This window comes from Ovis canadensis, chromosome 2 (assembly GCF_042477335.2).
Source record: "Ovis canadensis isolate MfBH-ARS-UI-01 breed Bighorn chromosome 2, ARS-UI_OviCan_v2, whole genome shotgun sequence".
Classification (NCBI taxonomy): Eukaryota; Metazoa; Chordata; class Mammalia; order Artiodactyla; family Bovidae; genus Ovis; species Ovis canadensis.
Genome location: NC_091246.1, coordinates 35,538,180 through 35,556,554, shown reverse-complemented (window position 1 = coordinate 35,556,554; position 18,375 = coordinate 35,538,180). Strand labels below are relative to the sequence as shown.

The 18,375-nt window shown below is 41.6% G+C and overlaps 1 protein-coding gene across 2 annotated transcripts in view; it reads right to left on the bottom strand.

The window, feature by feature from the left end:
* Positions 1-1,467: 1,467 nt before the first annotated feature.
* Positions 1,468-18,375, bottom strand: part of SLC28A3 (solute carrier family 28 member 3) — a 69,842-nt gene continuing 52,934 nt past the window's right edge. Inside the window, exons 12-20 of one of the 2 annotated variants that reach the window (XR_011254268.1) lie at positions 16,389-16,514; positions 14,623-14,753; positions 12,477-12,645; positions 11,875-12,072; positions 10,940-11,270; positions 6,779-6,860; positions 6,028-6,126; positions 5,671-5,791; positions 1,468-3,946 (exon numbers count right to left, since the gene is read on the bottom strand). Coding sequence is in view for 1 of the 2 variants with exons in the window: in XM_069575827.1 (XP_069431928.1) it covers positions 3,820-3,946; positions 5,671-5,791; positions 6,028-6,126; positions 6,779-6,860; positions 11,875-12,072; positions 12,477-12,645; positions 14,623-14,753; positions 16,389-16,514 (1,053 nt within the window). In the remaining variant the exon portion in view is untranslated. The remainder of the gene's footprint in view (positions 3,947-5,670; positions 5,792-6,027; positions 6,127-6,778; positions 6,861-10,939; positions 11,271-11,874; positions 12,073-12,476; positions 12,646-14,622; positions 14,754-16,388; positions 16,515-18,375) is intronic. The other variant, XM_069575827.1, reaches the window with a different exon arrangement.

Genomic DNA, 18,375 nt, shown 5'->3' with positions numbered 1-18,375 from the left:
ATCAAAAAAGCAAGAGAGTTCCAGAGAAACATCTATTTCTGCTTTATTGACTATGTCAAAGCCTTTGACTGTGTGGATCACAATCAACTGTGGAAAATTCTGAAAAAGATAGGCATACCAGACCACCTGAACTGCCTCTTGAGAAACTTGTATACAGGTCAGGAAGCAACATTTAGAACTGGACATGAAACAACAGACTGGTTCCAAATAGGAAAAGGAGTACGTCAAGGCTGTATATTGTCACCCTGCTTATTTAACTTATATGCAGAGTACATCATGAGAAACACTGGCTCATGTACACCCATGGCAGATTCATGCCAATGTATGGCAAAACCAATACAGTATTGTAAAGTAAAATAAAGTAAAAATAAAAATTAAAAAAGAAAAGAATTAAAAAGTATTACAGAAAATAAAAAAGAAAAAAGAGAAACACTGGGCTGGAGGAAGCACAAGCTGGAATCAAGATTGCTGGGAGAAATATCAATAACCTCAGATATGCAAAAGACACCACCCTCATGGCAGAAAGTGAAGAAGAACTGAAGAGCCTCTTGATGAAAGTGAAAGAAGAGAGTGAAAAGTTGGCTCAAAGTTCAACATTCAGAAAACTAAGATCATGGCATCTGGTCCCATCATTTCATGGCAAATAGATGGGGAAACTGGAAACAGTGGCTGACTTTATTTTTCTGGGCTCCAAAATCACTGCAGATGGTGATTGCAGCCATGCAATTAAAAGACGCTTACTCTTTGGAAGGAAAGTTATGATGAGCCTAGACAGCATATAAAAAAGCAGAGATATTACTTTGCCAACAAAGATCCGTGTAGTCAAGGCTATTGTTTTTCCAGTGGTCATGTATGGATGTGAGAGTTGGACTGTGAAGAAAGCTGAGTGCCAAAGAATTGATGCTTTTGAACTGTGGAGAAGACTCTTGAGAGTCCCTTGGACTGCAAGGGGATCCACCCAGTCCATTCTAAAGATCAGTCCTGGGTGTTCATTGGAGGGACTGATGTTGAAGCTGAAACTCCATTAGTTTGGCCACCTGATGAGAAGAGCTGACTCATTTGAAAAGACCCTGATGCTGGGAAAGATTGAAGGCAGGAGGAGAAGGTGATGACAGAGGATGAGATGGTTGGATGGCGTTATCAACTCGATGGACGTGGGTTTGGGTGGACTCTGGGAGCTGGTGATGGAGCGGGTGGCCTGGTGTGCTGTGGTTCATGGTGTCTCAAAAAGTTGGACACGACTGAGCGACTGAACTGAACTGAACTGAACTGAACTACTGCCTACTTTCTAGAGTCTCTTGTAATAGAAATGCCAAGCGGCCCACTAATGACCAGGGTAGAAAGCACTCTACGTCCAGGGAAGTCACAGGGCCTTTGTCATATAAAGGAAAATACACTCATCATCACGAACGGCTGTTGTCTTTAGAGTCAGAAGAAGAATGGACAATGGCACGCTTTTCTTCCTGCTTTAGTTTAAATGAAAAGTTGTTTTTATTAACAGATTGTAAAATGTGGCGCAAGTGGTAAATAATCCACCTGCCAATACAGGAGATGCAAGAGATGCTTTAATACCTGAGTTGGAAAGACCCTCTGGAGAAGGAAATGGCAACCCAGTCCGGTATTCTTACTTGGAAAATTCCATGGACAGAGGAGCCTGGTGGGCCACAGTCCATGGGGTCACAGAGAGACACAACTGAGCGCACACGCACACACACAGCTGCAAAAAGGTAAGTTATTTTTAGGACAATTAGCACCATATGGTGCACCTGTTCCAAGCATGTCTTCTTTAATCCTGTGCTCCTGACTGTTTAAAATGTGAATGATTGCTTCTGCTTCCCCTGCTCCAGTACATTCAGTGTAGTTTAATCCTTCCTGGAACACTGTTGTCCTTCAATACCTTCTTTATAATCATTCCTGATTTTGGAATGGTTCTGTAATTGGAAATCAGCCTCACTGGGCAGGTGCATGTCTTAAGCTCTTCACAATGGCCTAATGGCCTATCAGCCTAATTAAACTACAGGAACATAAGAACAATTAGGTGGGAGGATTTGCAAAATGAAGGCATGTTAGTAATCTGTGTCGTTACAGAGACCTCACTCAGACCTAACTGCTTGGATGTGCTGATTTTATCAATGGAAAGAAAAATCAAAGAAAAATTTCCATATTTCGTGACTCCAGTCTATTCTTAGCTGTGACCCTAAGGCTTCTGTGGTGTCAGAGAATTTGTTTGTAACCACAGCTTCTGGATTGAACAGAGAAATGCCACTTCTGACCCCTTCTCTGTTTGCAAATCAGTGGGAAATAATAAGGAGAATAAGAAGCAGTAAATGTCCCTCTTTATTGAGATTAGGAAACATTCATATCTGGACTCATAATACTGTATTTGAAAAAGGACTTTCAGGTTAATGAAAACTGTATCAGTGTGAAGATAGACTCAGAAAAAAGGGTGGAGACTTTGGATTCCAGGGACAGATAAGACAGAATGCAGAATTCTTCATTTCACAGCCTTGGCTTGAAACAAGGTCAGCGTGCATAGACTGACAGCAACGTTCTGTGCTGGGTGAGTGCAAAATAGTGCTGGGTGGCCTTGGGCAACAGCCAGGGAAACACACAGGAAACACAAAGACACTCCATCTTTGCCATTTCAGAAGACTACGGGTGGGTGGAGGATATTCTGTGAGGAATAAATAGCTCTCCAGTATCTACGTGTGCCAAAAGAGTGAAGACATCACTGTCTACCAAAACCTTCGACTGAGTAGCTTCACTGGGAAAAGGGAAACTTCCACCTAGCCCAGCGCCACTCACAAAGGTCACAGAGTATTGATAAGATTTCTGGAGGCAGCAAGCCTCAAGTGCTCACCAGCTCATTTGCCTGATCCTTACTCCCTTACTATCTGTTCTCACCACATGACTCAGAAATAATATCTCCCTCCCTCAGTACTAGTCCATTAACAGTTAATTTCCGAGTGTGATACTGGAAAGAGACTGGAGTGAATAGGATGGAGAGAAAGGGGTATGTGTGTAATATTGCCACTTTTATTAAAAATGAATTTTATTAATTTTTGAATTTGAAAAGGGGAAAACTTTAACTCTCAGGAATAAAACAGAGTAGAAAAATGCAAAGAGTTAAAAAGAGAAAAAAGAGTGAGAGAGAAAAATAATAGTCATAGTAAACAGAGGAGAACCAACATATGACTAACTGGCATCCCTCACACACTGTGCCATAGGCTTTTACGAAGGCTGACACCAGAATCTACAGAACAGAGGGAACGGACATGTAAATACCATTTATGTTCCCACTTCATCACCACCACACATACACACACAACACATACAAGTCAACTATTCACACATGGATTTAAAAAAATTACTCTTGCATATGAACAAAAATGAAAACGCAAATAAATTACTTAAGGTATTCCAAAACCTTTCTCACATTCTTTCTTTTGGGTGAAACCCCTTTAATCCAGTCACTAGTATTTGTGTTTCCTCATATAGTGTGGTCTTTATGCCATTAAGATCACTTCACTAAAAAGCATCTTTGCATCATCTCCAGAATCTCCTTTTGAGATAGGAAACATTTTTGGAGACAACATGTCACTTTGGGACACCAAAATGAGTAATTCTCAGTAGTGGGGAGACAAAAGGGGAGGAGGAAGATACTATAGATCTGAAGCATTCATTCCTGTTTTTCTTCTTTAAAGCTGAAACTCCATGACAGAAGTATTGATCTGTGGAAATAGCTTGTTTCTCCCCACTCTCCTCAAAGCAGAAAATTCAGCACCTGTACTTAGAGTTCTGTTAGAGGAGTGGCTGGACTCAAAGTACATTAGGAATCCAACTGCAGTTCAGTGTTGGTGTATTCAACAAGTTGCAGCAGTTCTTCAAAGTATACAGGCTATGGTTTCCGGTTGGGATGACCTCACCAGGACCCTTGACAACAGTGCTGGAGCAAAGGAGAATAAAACAGTTAGTTGAGACTTCAAAGACGGAAGATGAACAGAAGATGACACATGAGAAATAGCACAGGGTAGGAAGCTGATGTCTTCCCTCACATTCCAGGAGTGTTTGTCACTCAGTCGTGCCTGACTCTGTAACCCCATGGATTATAGCCCACCAGGCTCCTCTGTCTATGGCGTTCTGCAGGCAAGAATACTGGAGTGAATTGCGATGCCCTTTTCCAGGAAATCTTTCCAACCCAGGGTTCGAACCTGGGTCTGCCACATTGCAGGCAGATTCTTTACCATCTGAGCCACCAGGGAAGCCTAACATTCTGGTTAGGGTGGGTTAAGGACAAAGTAGTTTTGACTCTTAAATCCTGTTTGGCCTGAGAGACTCCTCTTATTTCTTCCAGAATAAACAAATAAAGGATAGAAACAATCTTTATAAAACACTTGCACATGGGGCTTCCCTGGTGGCTCAGTGGAAAGGAATCCTCCTGCCAATGCAGGAGACATAGATTTGATCCCTGGGCTTGGAGAATCCTGCATGCTGCGGACCAGCTAACCCCATATGCCACAACTACTGAATCTGTGCTTTAGAGCCTGGGAGCCTCAACTACTGAAGCCCACATGCCCTAGAGCTGATGCTCTGCAATAAGAGAGGCCATTGGAATGAGACGCCCATGCACTGAAAATGGAGTCGCCCCTGCTCACTGCAACTAGAGGAAGGCCCATGCCACAGCCAAAAACAAATAGATAAATAAAATTATATTAAAAAAAACCCTAAAACTTGCACCTTAGGAAGAGCAGATGGAGTGGTGATACTGATTTTGAGGATAGAAACTGTACAAGAATGGGAGGCTGGCATGAGTCACTGATGGCCCCTCGTCCACTGAGGCTCATCACCATCATGCTGTCAGGGTAGCCTGCACTGCTTGATACTCTTGAAAGGGAGGCAGTACCTAGTAACAAGTACTAGGGTCTTAGATAAGGGTCTGGGCTCTGTGGGCAGAAAGACTCAAATTTTCTTGGCTCTTTCTATCTTACTCTTGCTTGCACTCATTTTGCTTCAGTAAGTGACATAGTTTCTCTAAGCCCTGATTTTATCTAATGCTTAAAAAAGCAATAGTGCCCAATTTATACAGTGGTTGCAAGGTTTAACTGAGCTAATTCATACAAAGTGCCTAATACACGGCTGGGGGCATATTAAAATGTTTGAGCAGCATTGGTTAGTGTTATGGTTTCTAGTCTTAGTTGAGAAAAGTCAAGATGAAAGGTATTTTGGGATCCCCTGGTGGTCCAGTGGTTTAGAATCCACCTACCAATGTAAGGGACATGGCTTTGGTCCCTAGACCAGGAAGATTCCATATGCTGTGGAGCAACTAAGCCTGTGTGCCACAACTACTGAGCCTGCTGTCTAGAATCTAGTGTGCCTCAGCTACAGAAGCCTAGGTACCTAAAGCCCACGATCCACAGTGAGAAGTCACTGCAGTGAGAGGCCCATGCACCACAATGCCACAGCAAAGAGCAGCCCCTGCTGGCTGCACCCGGAGAAAGCCCACACTCAGCAACAAAGAACCAGTGTAGTCATAAACAAATAAAAAGATGAAAGGTGGTTAGAACTGCCACACAGGGTCTTATATTAAGAGTTATGAAGTTATAATAAGTGGATGCTCTTTTTTTATTATTAATGATGACTATAAAGAAGTTATCATCAAAAGTACAATACCTGCTCAGTAGACCCTGGCAACAAGATACGACATTGGTTGTATTTCTGACTAAGCTGGAGTTGAAGGCATTCTCCAAAATGTGGTGGCAGTTGATGTCTACAGGAGTGTTGGTAAGCATGCCTAGAAGTGGAACAGAGTGCCATTTATTTAATTAATGATGTCACTGAACTCTTCTTCTATTCTTGACTTCTCCACCATGCTCTGCACATTTCACATCACAGCATGCTTAAGAGCAGCTCTACCTCCCAGCTCTCTATAGCAACGTACGCTGTGTATGTAGGTGGTGGGCACTGTGCCCCCAAAGTTGCCATCCTGTGAGCGCAGGGAGACAGGACACAAACAACACAATATAATACCTGCAATGCAGGCCGTCAGGAAGCAGGCGATGGTCCCCGCAATCAGAGCTCTCATTGCTCCTGTGGTGATGTCACGCTTTCTTGAAGGAGCCATGGAAGCTGGGGAACGTGGGAGAAAGTATGGAAGGTTAATGTTGAGGATATTGATTTCAGTTCCAAATTCCCTGCCTCTGAGAGTTCTAGGGTTGGAGTCTCAGGTCAGCCGACTTTTCTTTTCCTTTTGTAAACTGACTGGGAAAATTCAAGATTCAAGAGCTAAGTGATGAGCTCCACACCCAGAGAAGTTTCTCTGCTTTAGGAGACCTCACAGTGTGTTGAGGGCATGGCAAGGCAAATGGGTTGCAAGGAGGGATCCCAAATATCTGCAACTCATCTCTCACCATCCCCTTCTTTGCCTATGGTGGCACAGAATTAATTAATCACAGCGTTTTCCCATTGAACTTCCACTGGCCCTCAGAATCCTTCTCCAGGTGGTCATTAAAAATCTATTGGAATTGGTATGCAAAGTGAAATGTGTTTGTCATCTTTGAGTGGGGTAATAATATCTGTACATTTGAGCAAATTCTTCCTGATGTTAGCCAGGACACACATAGGAAAACTACATTGCAGAGCGGGGGCAAAAATAGACCCCACAGAATTTACTGCTGTTGCAGTGTCTCTTTTTCTGACACAAATAATGTTACAGAGCAACAAGGAGATCAGAAGCACGTTTACACCATATCTGTAGGTGAAGAATATTCTTTTCACTTACTGAGTCCGCCGATCACTATTCCCAGGGAACCAAAATTGGCAAAGCCACAGAGAGCATAAGTGGAGATTGCCTCAGAACGCATCTGGAAATAAGCATAAACACACAGATGTATACATGATGTGACCTAGTTTAGTAAATCTGATATCCTAACTGGGCTTCCAATTCTGACTATGAAATCACTATCGACAGATAAATGTACAGTGTATGGTATCAAACACCCGTTGTTTTTTCCATCTCCCCTTGAATTTTGGGGAAGGAAAAGGGGCTGTGTGGGTTCAGAGACTTCATGAAGTTCTTAGATTGGTACTCTTGACCTCTACAAATGCTATTTTCTACTCAATGATAACTTTTATATTGTGTCAGGCAAAGTATTAGCTACTGATGATACAAAATTGGTTCTAGAAAATACTCACATTACATTTATTTGACAGAGGACTTATTCAGAATGTATAAAGAAATGCTATAACTCATTAAGAAGACAAGCACCCAATAAAAAACAGATAAAAAGATTTCATGAAAGATACGCAAGTGGCCAAAATAAGCACATGAGATGTTTGACATCAATTGTCACCAGGAAAATGAAAATTAAATGAAAACAATAAACTATCACTATGCATCCATTAAAATGGCAAAAAAAGATGGACAACACGAAGTGTTGACAAGGATGAGGAGCAATTGGAATTCTTATACACTATTAGTGGGAATGCAAAGTGACACAGCCTGTTCGTAAAATATGAACATACCTAGCAGGGTTTTTTTTTGTAATCGAATTAACATAACAGCCTGTATGATCAATAATACCACTCCTAGGAATGTTCCCAGGAGAAATAAAAACATATGCCTACAAGGAGATTGTACATGAGTATTTAAAGCAGCTTTATTCACAATAGCCCCAAGCTGGAAATAACTCAAATGTCCTTCAATAGCCAAATGGATAAATGAAGTGTGGATACGACTTCACTTTCACGCATTGGAGAAGGCAATGGCAGCCCACTCCGGCGCTCTTGCCTGGAGAATCCCAGGGACGGCAGAGCCTGGTGGGCTGCCGTCTATGGGTTCGCACAGAGTCAGACACGACTGAAGCGACTTAGTAGCAGCAGCAGCAGCAGCATGCATAAAATAGGATACTACTCTGCAATAGAAAGGAAAAAACTAACACATGCAACAATATGAATCCTGAATCCATTTATATGAAATTCTAGAACAGGCAAAAAGCTCCTCTTTCACAATTTCTGAGAACTCCTTTGTTGATATTCTCCATCATCATGCAGACAGGAAAAAAAAATATATTTCAAGCATTTGGGCAGTCCACTGTTTGCGGAAAAGCTCATTCTTGTCCCTTGCTCAGTCTATTGCTTTTTCATTTAGTTCAGTTGGCTTCAAAAATAGGCGAGCTTGTTAAGAGGCCATGGGGAAGGAGATGGCAAAAAGTGCTTAAGATTTGCTCCTCATTTCTGAGGATCTAGGGGAAGGAGGGACACAGATGTGGCCATGTAGGGTCTTATAATAAGAGGAAAAGTAGGCTGGGATGATTCCACTTAGCCTTTGCCCAAGGGTTATGTGATAGAAAGAGCTGCACTGTACTAGGAAATTAATAATAGTTCTTTCAGCTCTCCTTGTACTGGATCAAAGATGCCACAGGTACAAGGAAAGTCATTGTAGCATTACTTCTAATAGCTAAAAAATTGTAATAGTGTTCATCAACAAGGGACTGGTTGAAATAAGTTATGATGTGCTCATATTGTGTCACAGGCATCCAAGATATGTCATCAAGGGCAAAGAGCATTGCTAACAACAGAGAGCATGATGTGAAATGTGGAGAGGAGCTGAATCGTAGAGAAACAGGGAGGATGACTTCCTTTTCCCTGTACACCTCTTGTACCTTTTGAGTTCTGTACCATGGTACGTTTTATGTGTAAACAAACAAACATGCAAAGTATTATCTTTATTCTAAGAAAAAGAAGATGGTGAAAATGATGGAGTGATAAAGAGCGCATTTTTAAAACTGAAGTGTATTTGATTTACACTGTTTTGTTAGTTTCTTCTGCTCAGCAAAATGATTCAGATATATAGATACGTATATATTTATTATATACACATATGTATTCTTTTCCATTATGGTTTATTACAGGGTATAAATTTAGTTTGCTGGTCTGTACAGTAGGACCTTATTGTTTATCTACTTTATGTATAGTAGTTTTTATCTGCCAATACCAAACCTAATTTATCCCTTCTTTTGTCGCTCCCCCTTGGTAACTGTAAGTTTGTTTTCCATGTCTGTGAGTCTGTGTCTGCTTCATAAATAATTTCATTTGTGTTATATTTTAGATTTCCCTTAGATATAAGTGATATCATATGGTATTTGTCTTTCTCTTTCTGACTTACTTTACTTAGTCTGATAATAGCTAGGTTCATCCACGTTGCTGCAAATCACAGTATTTTATTATTTTTTTATGGCTAAGTTGTATTCTATTGTGTTTATGTACCATATCTTCTTTATCCATTCATCCATTGATGGACATTTAGATTGCTTCCATGTCTTGGCTGTTGTAAATAGTGCTGCTATGAACACTGGAGTGCATGTATCTTTTCATATTACAGTTTTCTCTGAGTATATTCCCAGGAGTGGGATTGTTGGATCATATGTTCACTCTAGTTTTAATTTTTTGAGGAAAAGTGAAAGTCTCTCAGTCATGTCTGACTCTTTGCAACCCCAAGGACTATATAGTCCATGGAATTCTCCAGGCCAGAATAATGGAGTGGGTAGCCTCTCCCTTCTCCAGGAGATCTTCCCAACCTAGGGATCGAACCCAGGTCTCCTGCATTGCAGGTGGATTCTTTACCAGCTGAGCCACAAGAGAAGCCCAAGAATACTGGAGTGGGTAACCTATCCCTTCTCCAGCAGATCTTCCTGACCCAGGAATCAAACTGGGGTCTCCTGCATTGGAGGTGGATTCTTTACCAACTGAGCTATCGAGAAACCTCTATACTATTTTCCACAGTGGCTGTACCAATTCCAACCAACAGTGTAAAAGGGCTCCCTTTTCTCTATACCCTCTCCAACATTTGTTATTTGTAGACTTTTTAATGATGGTCCTTCTGACTGGTGTGCGGATGTGCTCATTGCAGTTTTGATTTTCATTTCTCTAATAATTAGTGATGGGCATCTTTCCACGTGTCAGTTGGCCATCTCTACATATGCATTCTGAACACTTAGATGAAGGTCATCAGTGTGCATAATTCAATGGATAACACTGGGTTCTTGCCTTATGGACCCAGGTTTTATGCTTTAGTCACATTGTACCTTTTCCAGATGGTGGGACACTCCCACCACTTGTTGGTTGGTAAACAGAAATTGTAAGAACTCGTCCCCATTTGGTTGATTGGAAATAAGACATTTGAAAAAACAAAATGCTTTCTCTTTTGTGACTCAACAACAGCAAAAGCCATTGAGTTCCTGTCTCCAAATATCCTTCTGTGAGTCTGCCCCTGGTTGGGCTCACTCCCAACCCACATCAGCTCTACTGTTCTATTTCTATCCTCTTAATAACCTGTTCACAAACCTGCTTAGTACAGCCAGAGCTGAGAGCTCACTTTGCTTAACAACAAAACTACTTTTTCCAGGCAACCGGCAGTCAGGGATGGAAAACATTTCACTTAATTTAGCCTATTCTTTACTTTTGGCAGGGAAGCCAGCTAGTTTGTGGCAGCATCCAAACGATGAGGACGTTTGGCGAAGCTCCATTGCGTGGTCAGTTGAAGAATGAACATTTGACAAACAGGAGACCTGCAGAGCTATTGTTCATCTCAGATGTGTGGGTCAGAATGCCCCTGACCATAAGTACAAATCAATACTGCCCTGGAGTATGCTTGTGTAACATGTGGGAGTAATCCGTGTTTGGTGTTTGGGAGGCTGGGAGAGATGGTCAGAGGTGGGCAGTCTCAGTTAGAACCTTGAACAGCATGCTTTTCCTTCCCTTTCCCTTTAAAGCCAAATATGTGCCTAGGACATTAATTCCAAGCAGATTGTTTTGATGAGTAATGGTGGTGGTAGGAAATGTTTGCCATTTCCCTAAGAGTTTCCATGTGTGACAATTCTGTTCTTCAGAAAAGTAGAAGCTGGAGACTCAGCTGCAAATATGGCTGAAATAACAGCCTCACCTGGATGCCCTCATCCCATTCAAGGCCAAGTAGACATGAGCGTCTCCTTGCAGGCTATGGACCTGAAATCATGACATAATTGTAGGGCCTGAGCTTTTTCTCTTCCCTCATTCACTTGGAGGATCGTTGTTGTGTCTCACCGCCTCTTTAATATGTCCAGGCACTAGGCGGCGCTTAGGCAGTTTCTCAGAGATCAGTTTCTTAAACAAGAAGAAAGAGAACTTCATGATCATTAGATGATGAGTCCCATGAGAACAGAAGCTTTATCACTCGTTTAACACTGTGGCAGCCATCCATAGCACAGTGCTCAAAGAAGACATTCCATAAACATCTGATGTGAAAGTGAAGTGAAAGTGAAAGTCACTTAGTTGTGTCTGACTCTTTGCAACTATATAGTCCATGGAATTCTCTAGGCCAGTATACTGGAGTGGGTAGCCATTCCCTTTTCCCAGGGGATCTTCCCAACCCAGGGATCAAACCCAGGTCTCCTGCATTGCAGGAAGATTCTTTGCCAGCTGAGCCACCAGGGAAGTCCAAGAATACTGGAGTCAATAGCCTATCCCTTCTTCAGCAGATCTTCCCAACCCAGGAATCAAACTGGGGTCTCCTGCATTGCAGATGGATTCTTTACCAGCTGAGCTATTGGTTATAATCCCAGCTCATGGATTTGCACTGATAGTGGCTCAAAAGTAAATGATCACAGTGGTAAAGATTAGCTGTGTTTCTTTCTACACACAATCACATACATTCATGCGCACATGCATACCCTGTGATTAACTCAATGTAACCCGATCGTGAAGTCAAAGATTTGGGGCCTGTTTTCTTCTCTGATGTACCCCAAATACCTGGCATGGTACCTGACACACAGAGGCACCAGCAGCTATTTGATGAATGTATGTATGTGTTGAAGTATATTGGGAAGGAAATGTACTCACCGACATATATTGCTGCACACCATCCACAAATTTGGGTCCACCCACTTGCCTTAAATGGATCAATTTTGAGAGTTGCTGATAAGCCACAAATTCATTGAAGAATGTCTTATAACCTATGAGTTTGGCAACCATAAAGCTATCTTGCCAGTCTACTCCCATCATGAAGGCAAAGGGCATGAAGATGTAGGAGCATATTACCTACAAAAAAAAAAAAAAAAAGAAGAAGACCTCATTAGAGCAGTGATTTGCTTCCAGTTCTTGGGCCTCATGCCTGTGACCAGATTGTTCCCATCCCCTCTGTGTCCTTAGGCACAGAAATCCCTGTTCCTCCTCTAGCCTCTCTTTATCCTTTAGGAGTAAAGGTTGAAACTGGTCATTTGAAGTAAGGAAGGATTTAGGGGAAGGAGTCAGGAATGAATGATTCTGTGTTGGGGGAAGGAGGAGAGAGGGGTGGGAAGTTGTGGGGTTCCTGGTAAGTCTGTACATGGTAGAAGAGTGCACTATAGCCAGTTAGAGTATATTATAGACAGTTCATAAACCAGCTTTATTTTTAACAAAGGTTGGCAGAAATGAAAAGGAGGAGGAATATGATAGAATTGTACCTCAAAACTCAGTTGTGGGTAGTCAAACATGTTTCCCAACCAGGACAGGGCTGAATTCATAAAAGACAGCAGGGCTAGGAAGGCAATCAAATTCACGGCGATGTTCGCCACCAGGGAAATGGATGAGGATGCTCCCTGTGTTGCAGCTTCTAGGAGATTCCTTGAATCACTTTATCAAAAAATAGCAATTGCAGAATTACTGAAAGATTGTCAGTGGATGGACATCATTGGTGTAGAAATGGCATAATCGGAGCTTATTTGAATGGAGAGACGAACTCTCAGACCCATGTCCTGGCTGAAATACTCACTCACCTGAATTCCATGAAATCATGAAAGGATTTAGTTTTTGAGTGTAGGTGATGGGCCTATGAGTGTCTAAGTGTTATACCACTCTTTTAACTTGGGAAAATAATTTATAATAAAAAAATGGGAGAGAATAAAATATTATAGGTTTAAACAATTATATTTGATGGCTTCCAGAGAATATTTATAAAATATTCACAGTATCAGTCAGTCAGTCAGTTCAGTTGCTCAGTCATGTCCGACTCTTTGCGACCCCATGAATCACAGCCCGCCAGGCCTCCCTGTCCATCACAAACTCCTGGAGTTCACCCGGGAATTCACAGTATAAAAAGTAACAATTCAAGGACGGTCTGTGTATGCATCCATCATCTCATTTAAGAAATGGAATGTCACATCAGCTTTGAGCACTCCCATGTTAATCACATCTTCTTTCTAATCTCAGAGGTACTTGGCCCACTAAGATTTGCTTAAGATTCCCTTTCTTTTTAATTTTCTTTACCCCTGAATAATATATTGTGTTAGTTTACACATTTGCTAGCTTTATAAGTGAAATCCGCATATTCCATATATATACTTTGGCAACTTGCTTTTCCACACATGGTTATGATTCTCTATATACAAACAATGGATGAATCTCAGAAACTTTGGTTGACGAAGAATTGATGTGTTTGAACGGTGGTGTTGGAGAAGACTCTTGAGAGTCCCTTGGACTGCATGGAGATCCAACCAGTCCATTCTGAAGGAGATCAGCCCTGGGATTTCTTTGGAAGGAATGATGCTAAAGCTGAAGCTCCAGTACTTTGGCCACCTCATGTGAAGAGTTGACTCATTGGAAAAGACTCTGATGCTGGGAGGGATTGGGGGCAGGAGGAGAAGGGGACGACCGAGGATGAGATGGCTGGGTGGCATCACTGACTCGATGAACGTGAATCTGAGTGAACTCTGGATGTTGGTGATGGACAGGGAGGCCTGGCATGCTGTGATTCATGGGGTCGCAAAGAGTTGGACACGACTGAGCGACTGAACTGAACTGAACTGAACTGAAATTCTGTTATATAATGACATACTTTTGAACATCCTAAATTCCTTATTTTTTTCACCCCTTTCTCTTTCTTTCAAAAAGAGCAAATAGTAAATGAACCTAAGAGGGGTTAGGAATACTAATATCACATCTCATCATCCCTATTATATAAGAAACTTCTGGAAATGGTGATCCTATGATTCTCCTACAGTCTTAAATCATGGCCCAATGAAGCCCATGTGTGGGTTCAGCTGCTCAGTTGTGTCTGATTCTTTGTGACCCTGTGGACTGCAGCCTGCCGTGCTCCTCTGTCATCTGGGATTTTCCTAGCAAGAATACTGGGGTGGGTTGCCATTTCCTTCTCCAGGGGATCTTCCTGACCCAGGGATCAAGCCCATGTCTCCTGTGTCCCCTGCATTATAGGCGGATTCTTTACCGCTGAGCTACCGGGGGGCCACAATGAACTTTACATGATATTTAAAATTACCTATCTGTTCACCTGAACCTAATATAATACCACAGACCAACTATACTTCAATCTAAAAAGAAGTTAATTAAATGAAAGACCTGAACAGTCAAGGAAATGTATTGACATTTAGGTACTGGTAGTTGGGGGAGATTTCCTTGAGTGCTGAAAGAAGATATTTGGATGAAGTCTACATAGTTATGGGAAATTAAATTCACTTTAATTCACTGTGTTCTCTGCTAATAAAATTTTTGCTGCACTTTGAATTTGGACTGGAACAAAACTCTCCTTCCCCACCCCCAGCTTGCTACTTGGGTAGTAATTAACTATTAACTAGGTGAACTTGTCCCACTTACCCATTTTCCATTTTCATGGCATTCTTGAGGTTTATTTTAGGTGTTTCTGTCTCAGGCCAAAAAAGTTTAGAAATAGCCAATGCTGCAGGTGCAGACATAACTGAAGCAGTTAACAAGTGAGAGGATGAAACCTGTGATTTCAAGAGAAAGACCAGTTTAAGGTTTAGCTTTTCTGTTGTGTTTAGAATGAATGACCCAAACACCTTACAAGGGAGGTGATGGGCAGGCATTGATTCTGTGCTAGAAATCAGTGTTTCTTTGGAGGCTTGGTAAAGCTCAATTAGTCATCTCCCGGGCATCAACTTGAGAGAAGGAAGGACATGGCATCAACTGACCACATCCTCTTGGAGAAGCACAAACCAAAATTTACCATTTCAGAAGAGAATTAATCCTGTGTTTAGGAACTTTCAAAGAAGATAACTCTACCTCTCTGTTCTCTTGAATGTTCAAATAGCCCCTAAAGCTATTTCATTATGTCATCAATTTAGGTGATGGGTATCTGGGGTGCAGGCATGGATACACCCCTCTCCATCTCCCTTTTGGTTTCCTGATGTCCTTTGTGCCTCTACATAATATCCGTTTATTCAGAGTCCCTTTAATCTGTAAGTTAGTTTTGTTTTCCTCACTGCAGTTCTGCTTAAACTCTTTCCCCTTCCCTCCCACAACCTCATCTTGTTTCTGGATTCTCTTCCCTGTGTTTCCAGAATTATAGAATCTGCTCCTCCCTCCCCACTCCCATTCCATCCAGCACAGTTTTGTGGCAGAATTCCTACAGCCAACCATCTGGGGCATGAGTCAAACTGCTGTTCCTGAGGTCACCACCCTTTTTGTCTTTCCTCTTCCCACTGATTGGCTCTGTAAGATTTGGATGAAGTCCTGGATTGAAACTTGCCTATCTTATAAGAATTCCTCATCAGCTGGACCACGCAACAGCTGTTACTCCATTTCTCCATTGGAGGCTGTAAGCTCTGTGCTCGAGGCATGTGCATCAGTTACCATAACATTCTTCAGCCCCATCCCATAGACCAACTGCTCTCAAACTGGGCTAAACAATGAAATCTGAGGACTGAAAAATAATACTGATGCCTGGGTCTCATCCCAAGAGATTCTGGGTGAATTACTCTGGGGTATGGACCTGGGCATTAGGGCTTTTAAAAGCTTTTAAAAAATCCCAGGTGATTCTAATGTGAAGTAGATTTTGAGAATCTCTGCTGTAAGCCAGGAGTCAGGAAAAGCTTTTTGTAGAGGGTAAATAGTTTTGGCTTTTGGGGCCACAACTGCTCAACTCTGCTCAAAAGCTGCTTAGATAATGAACAGGAATAGCTGGCTTCCAATTAAACTGTAGTTATTAAAAAAAAACCAAAAACCAAAGTGATCTAAATTTGTCCCTGGGCCACAGTTTGCTAATCCCTGACCTAGATGGCCTTTAACTAGTGTCTGTAATTGTTAAATTTTTTTTTACATATTTAAATTTTCACCCAAAGTAACCTCATAAAATGAGGTTATGATTGAAATACCAGATTTCATTCTGGTATGGTTGGATATAGTTCGTGTTTAGGTGGCTGGGATATGAAAGTGAAACACCAAAGCTCCTTGGGGTCACTCTATTCAAATGCCAAAAGAACTGTGACCATCTATACAGCAAAAAGGGATACTCTTTTTGGCTCCTTATCTGGCAGCAGTAGTAAAGGAAAGAACTGAAATAACAATAGCAAAGAAAAAAAAAGATTGAATTTTTCCATAAGTTAAGCCTGAAACATTCTTACCCCAAAAGAGATGTATGCACCTAAGACACTTCCGGCAATGGTAGAGAACCCAGCGGTCATGATTGCGTGGAGTTCAGACTTGGTGACATAGGGTAAATACGGTCGGACCAGCAGAGGAGACTCGGTCTGGAAATACAAAGTGACCAGATTAAATGTTCCCTGAGGAGGAGAGGCTACTACTCAAAATTCCATTCTCTATAGCAGTATTTCTAAGAGTGGACTTCAGGCCAGTTCCATCAGCTTGACCCAGGAATTTGTTAGACCCACAGATTCTCAGAATTACTTAATGGAAAACTCTAGGGCTGGGTCCAGCAGCAGTGTTTTAACAAACTTGCTGGTGGTTCTGATGAGTGTTCATGTTTAAGAACCTATACTATCAATGTCTGGGTCTTCTGGACTCTAGGGCAGTGTATATACAGAGTCATATGTGAAGTTTGCAAGGCCAGTTTATGTAAGGCTCCTGCCTACCCTAGGATTGGACTCTGAGGACTTGGTACTCTTTTCTAAAGTTGGACAACCATGGGCCAAGTAACTCTCTATCCACTGGCCTGGCTTTGGGAACTATGATTCCCAAACTTCTGTGACTTCCCATCTCCCAGCTTCATCTCAACATACCCTAACTTCTTTGCTGATACCATAGGGAAACAAAGACATAAGTATTAAAAAATACCAGCAAAAACAAAGACAGGTGCCCATGGGCCCTTCCCTAATTGAAAATCAGAGAACCACCCCTACTTGCATGGAAAGGCATCGATTAGAATATAGTTATAAAGGCTTGAGTTCCATTAAGGAGGGCAGGTGGCCTACGGTGTGGGACTCTCCATAAATAATAGCTGTACTTTTAGCATATTAAGTACATATTAAGTGTCAAATTGAGCACAACAGGAGCATGTGTGCAATTTTACAATTTTCCCCTCATTATTTCTAATTGTTCTATAAGATTGAGTGTGTTGAGCTTCAATTTATGGACTAAATAGAAACTCAGTACATGAGCCCTCTTACCCTGCAGGTAGGAGTAATCAGCTCAAGATGGTGCCCTAATTAGTCCTAAGGGATTTTATGACTATAATTATAATAATTTCAACTACTAGGGAAAGAACTCTGCTCTAGGCTAGTAAGCTAGGCTTACCGATCAGAAGGCTTAGCTGCCTGGAGCAATTGTAAGCTTTTTAATTTGGGGCCATGTGTTTTTCGGGGTGACTTGATTTTTGCTTCAAATTCAGTTTCCTTGCATAGCCATGCTAGCAAGTATTCATACCTGGTTTCCTTGGTGTGTGATTCCATTCTGCCTGAAGTTATGTATCCTAAGTGATGAGGGTTTCTTACTTATATATCCCTTAGGAATGCTGCCATTTTGAGAGATGCCCCTTGGCAACATATTTCTCTGCTTAAATGGACTTCAGGCAAAAATGCATGTGATAGATAAGGAAGGTGAAAATGCTTTTGCTCATCAGCATTTTTCTTTAGGCTCAGCAAAGAGACTGTTGGATGGTTCAGATAAGTTGAGAATGAGCTTAAGTACTGATATGGCTGCATGGTTCCCAGGGGAAAGCCTTTCTTGGTCTCTCTCATTGCCACAAGCTTTATATTAGTACTAGAGAATGCGAGGCTGCCTGTTACATATTTGCAGCTTCAAGACGAATGGTGAACTCCGTTTGAGTAGATGAGCTGCTAGCCTTTGACGGGTGGGTCAGAAACCTCAACAACTCAATTAATTCAGAAAAGATTTGTTGAGCATCTATACATGAGAAGCCCTATGCTTTGATAAAATGATTCAGTTTTTCTTCCTCTCCATAAACTTCCAAGAACCCAAATTCCACACTAGGGCATGGACTCTTTTAGAAGAGCTCTCTCTGTCTCTCTCTCTCTCCCCTTGGAGTCTGCACATTATTAATATTGAGGGTTCCTTATCTTGATATCTTCCTCCTACAGTAAAGGAAATAACACTGTCATTAAAAAAATTTTTTTTTCCTCTTTCTGGAAAGAG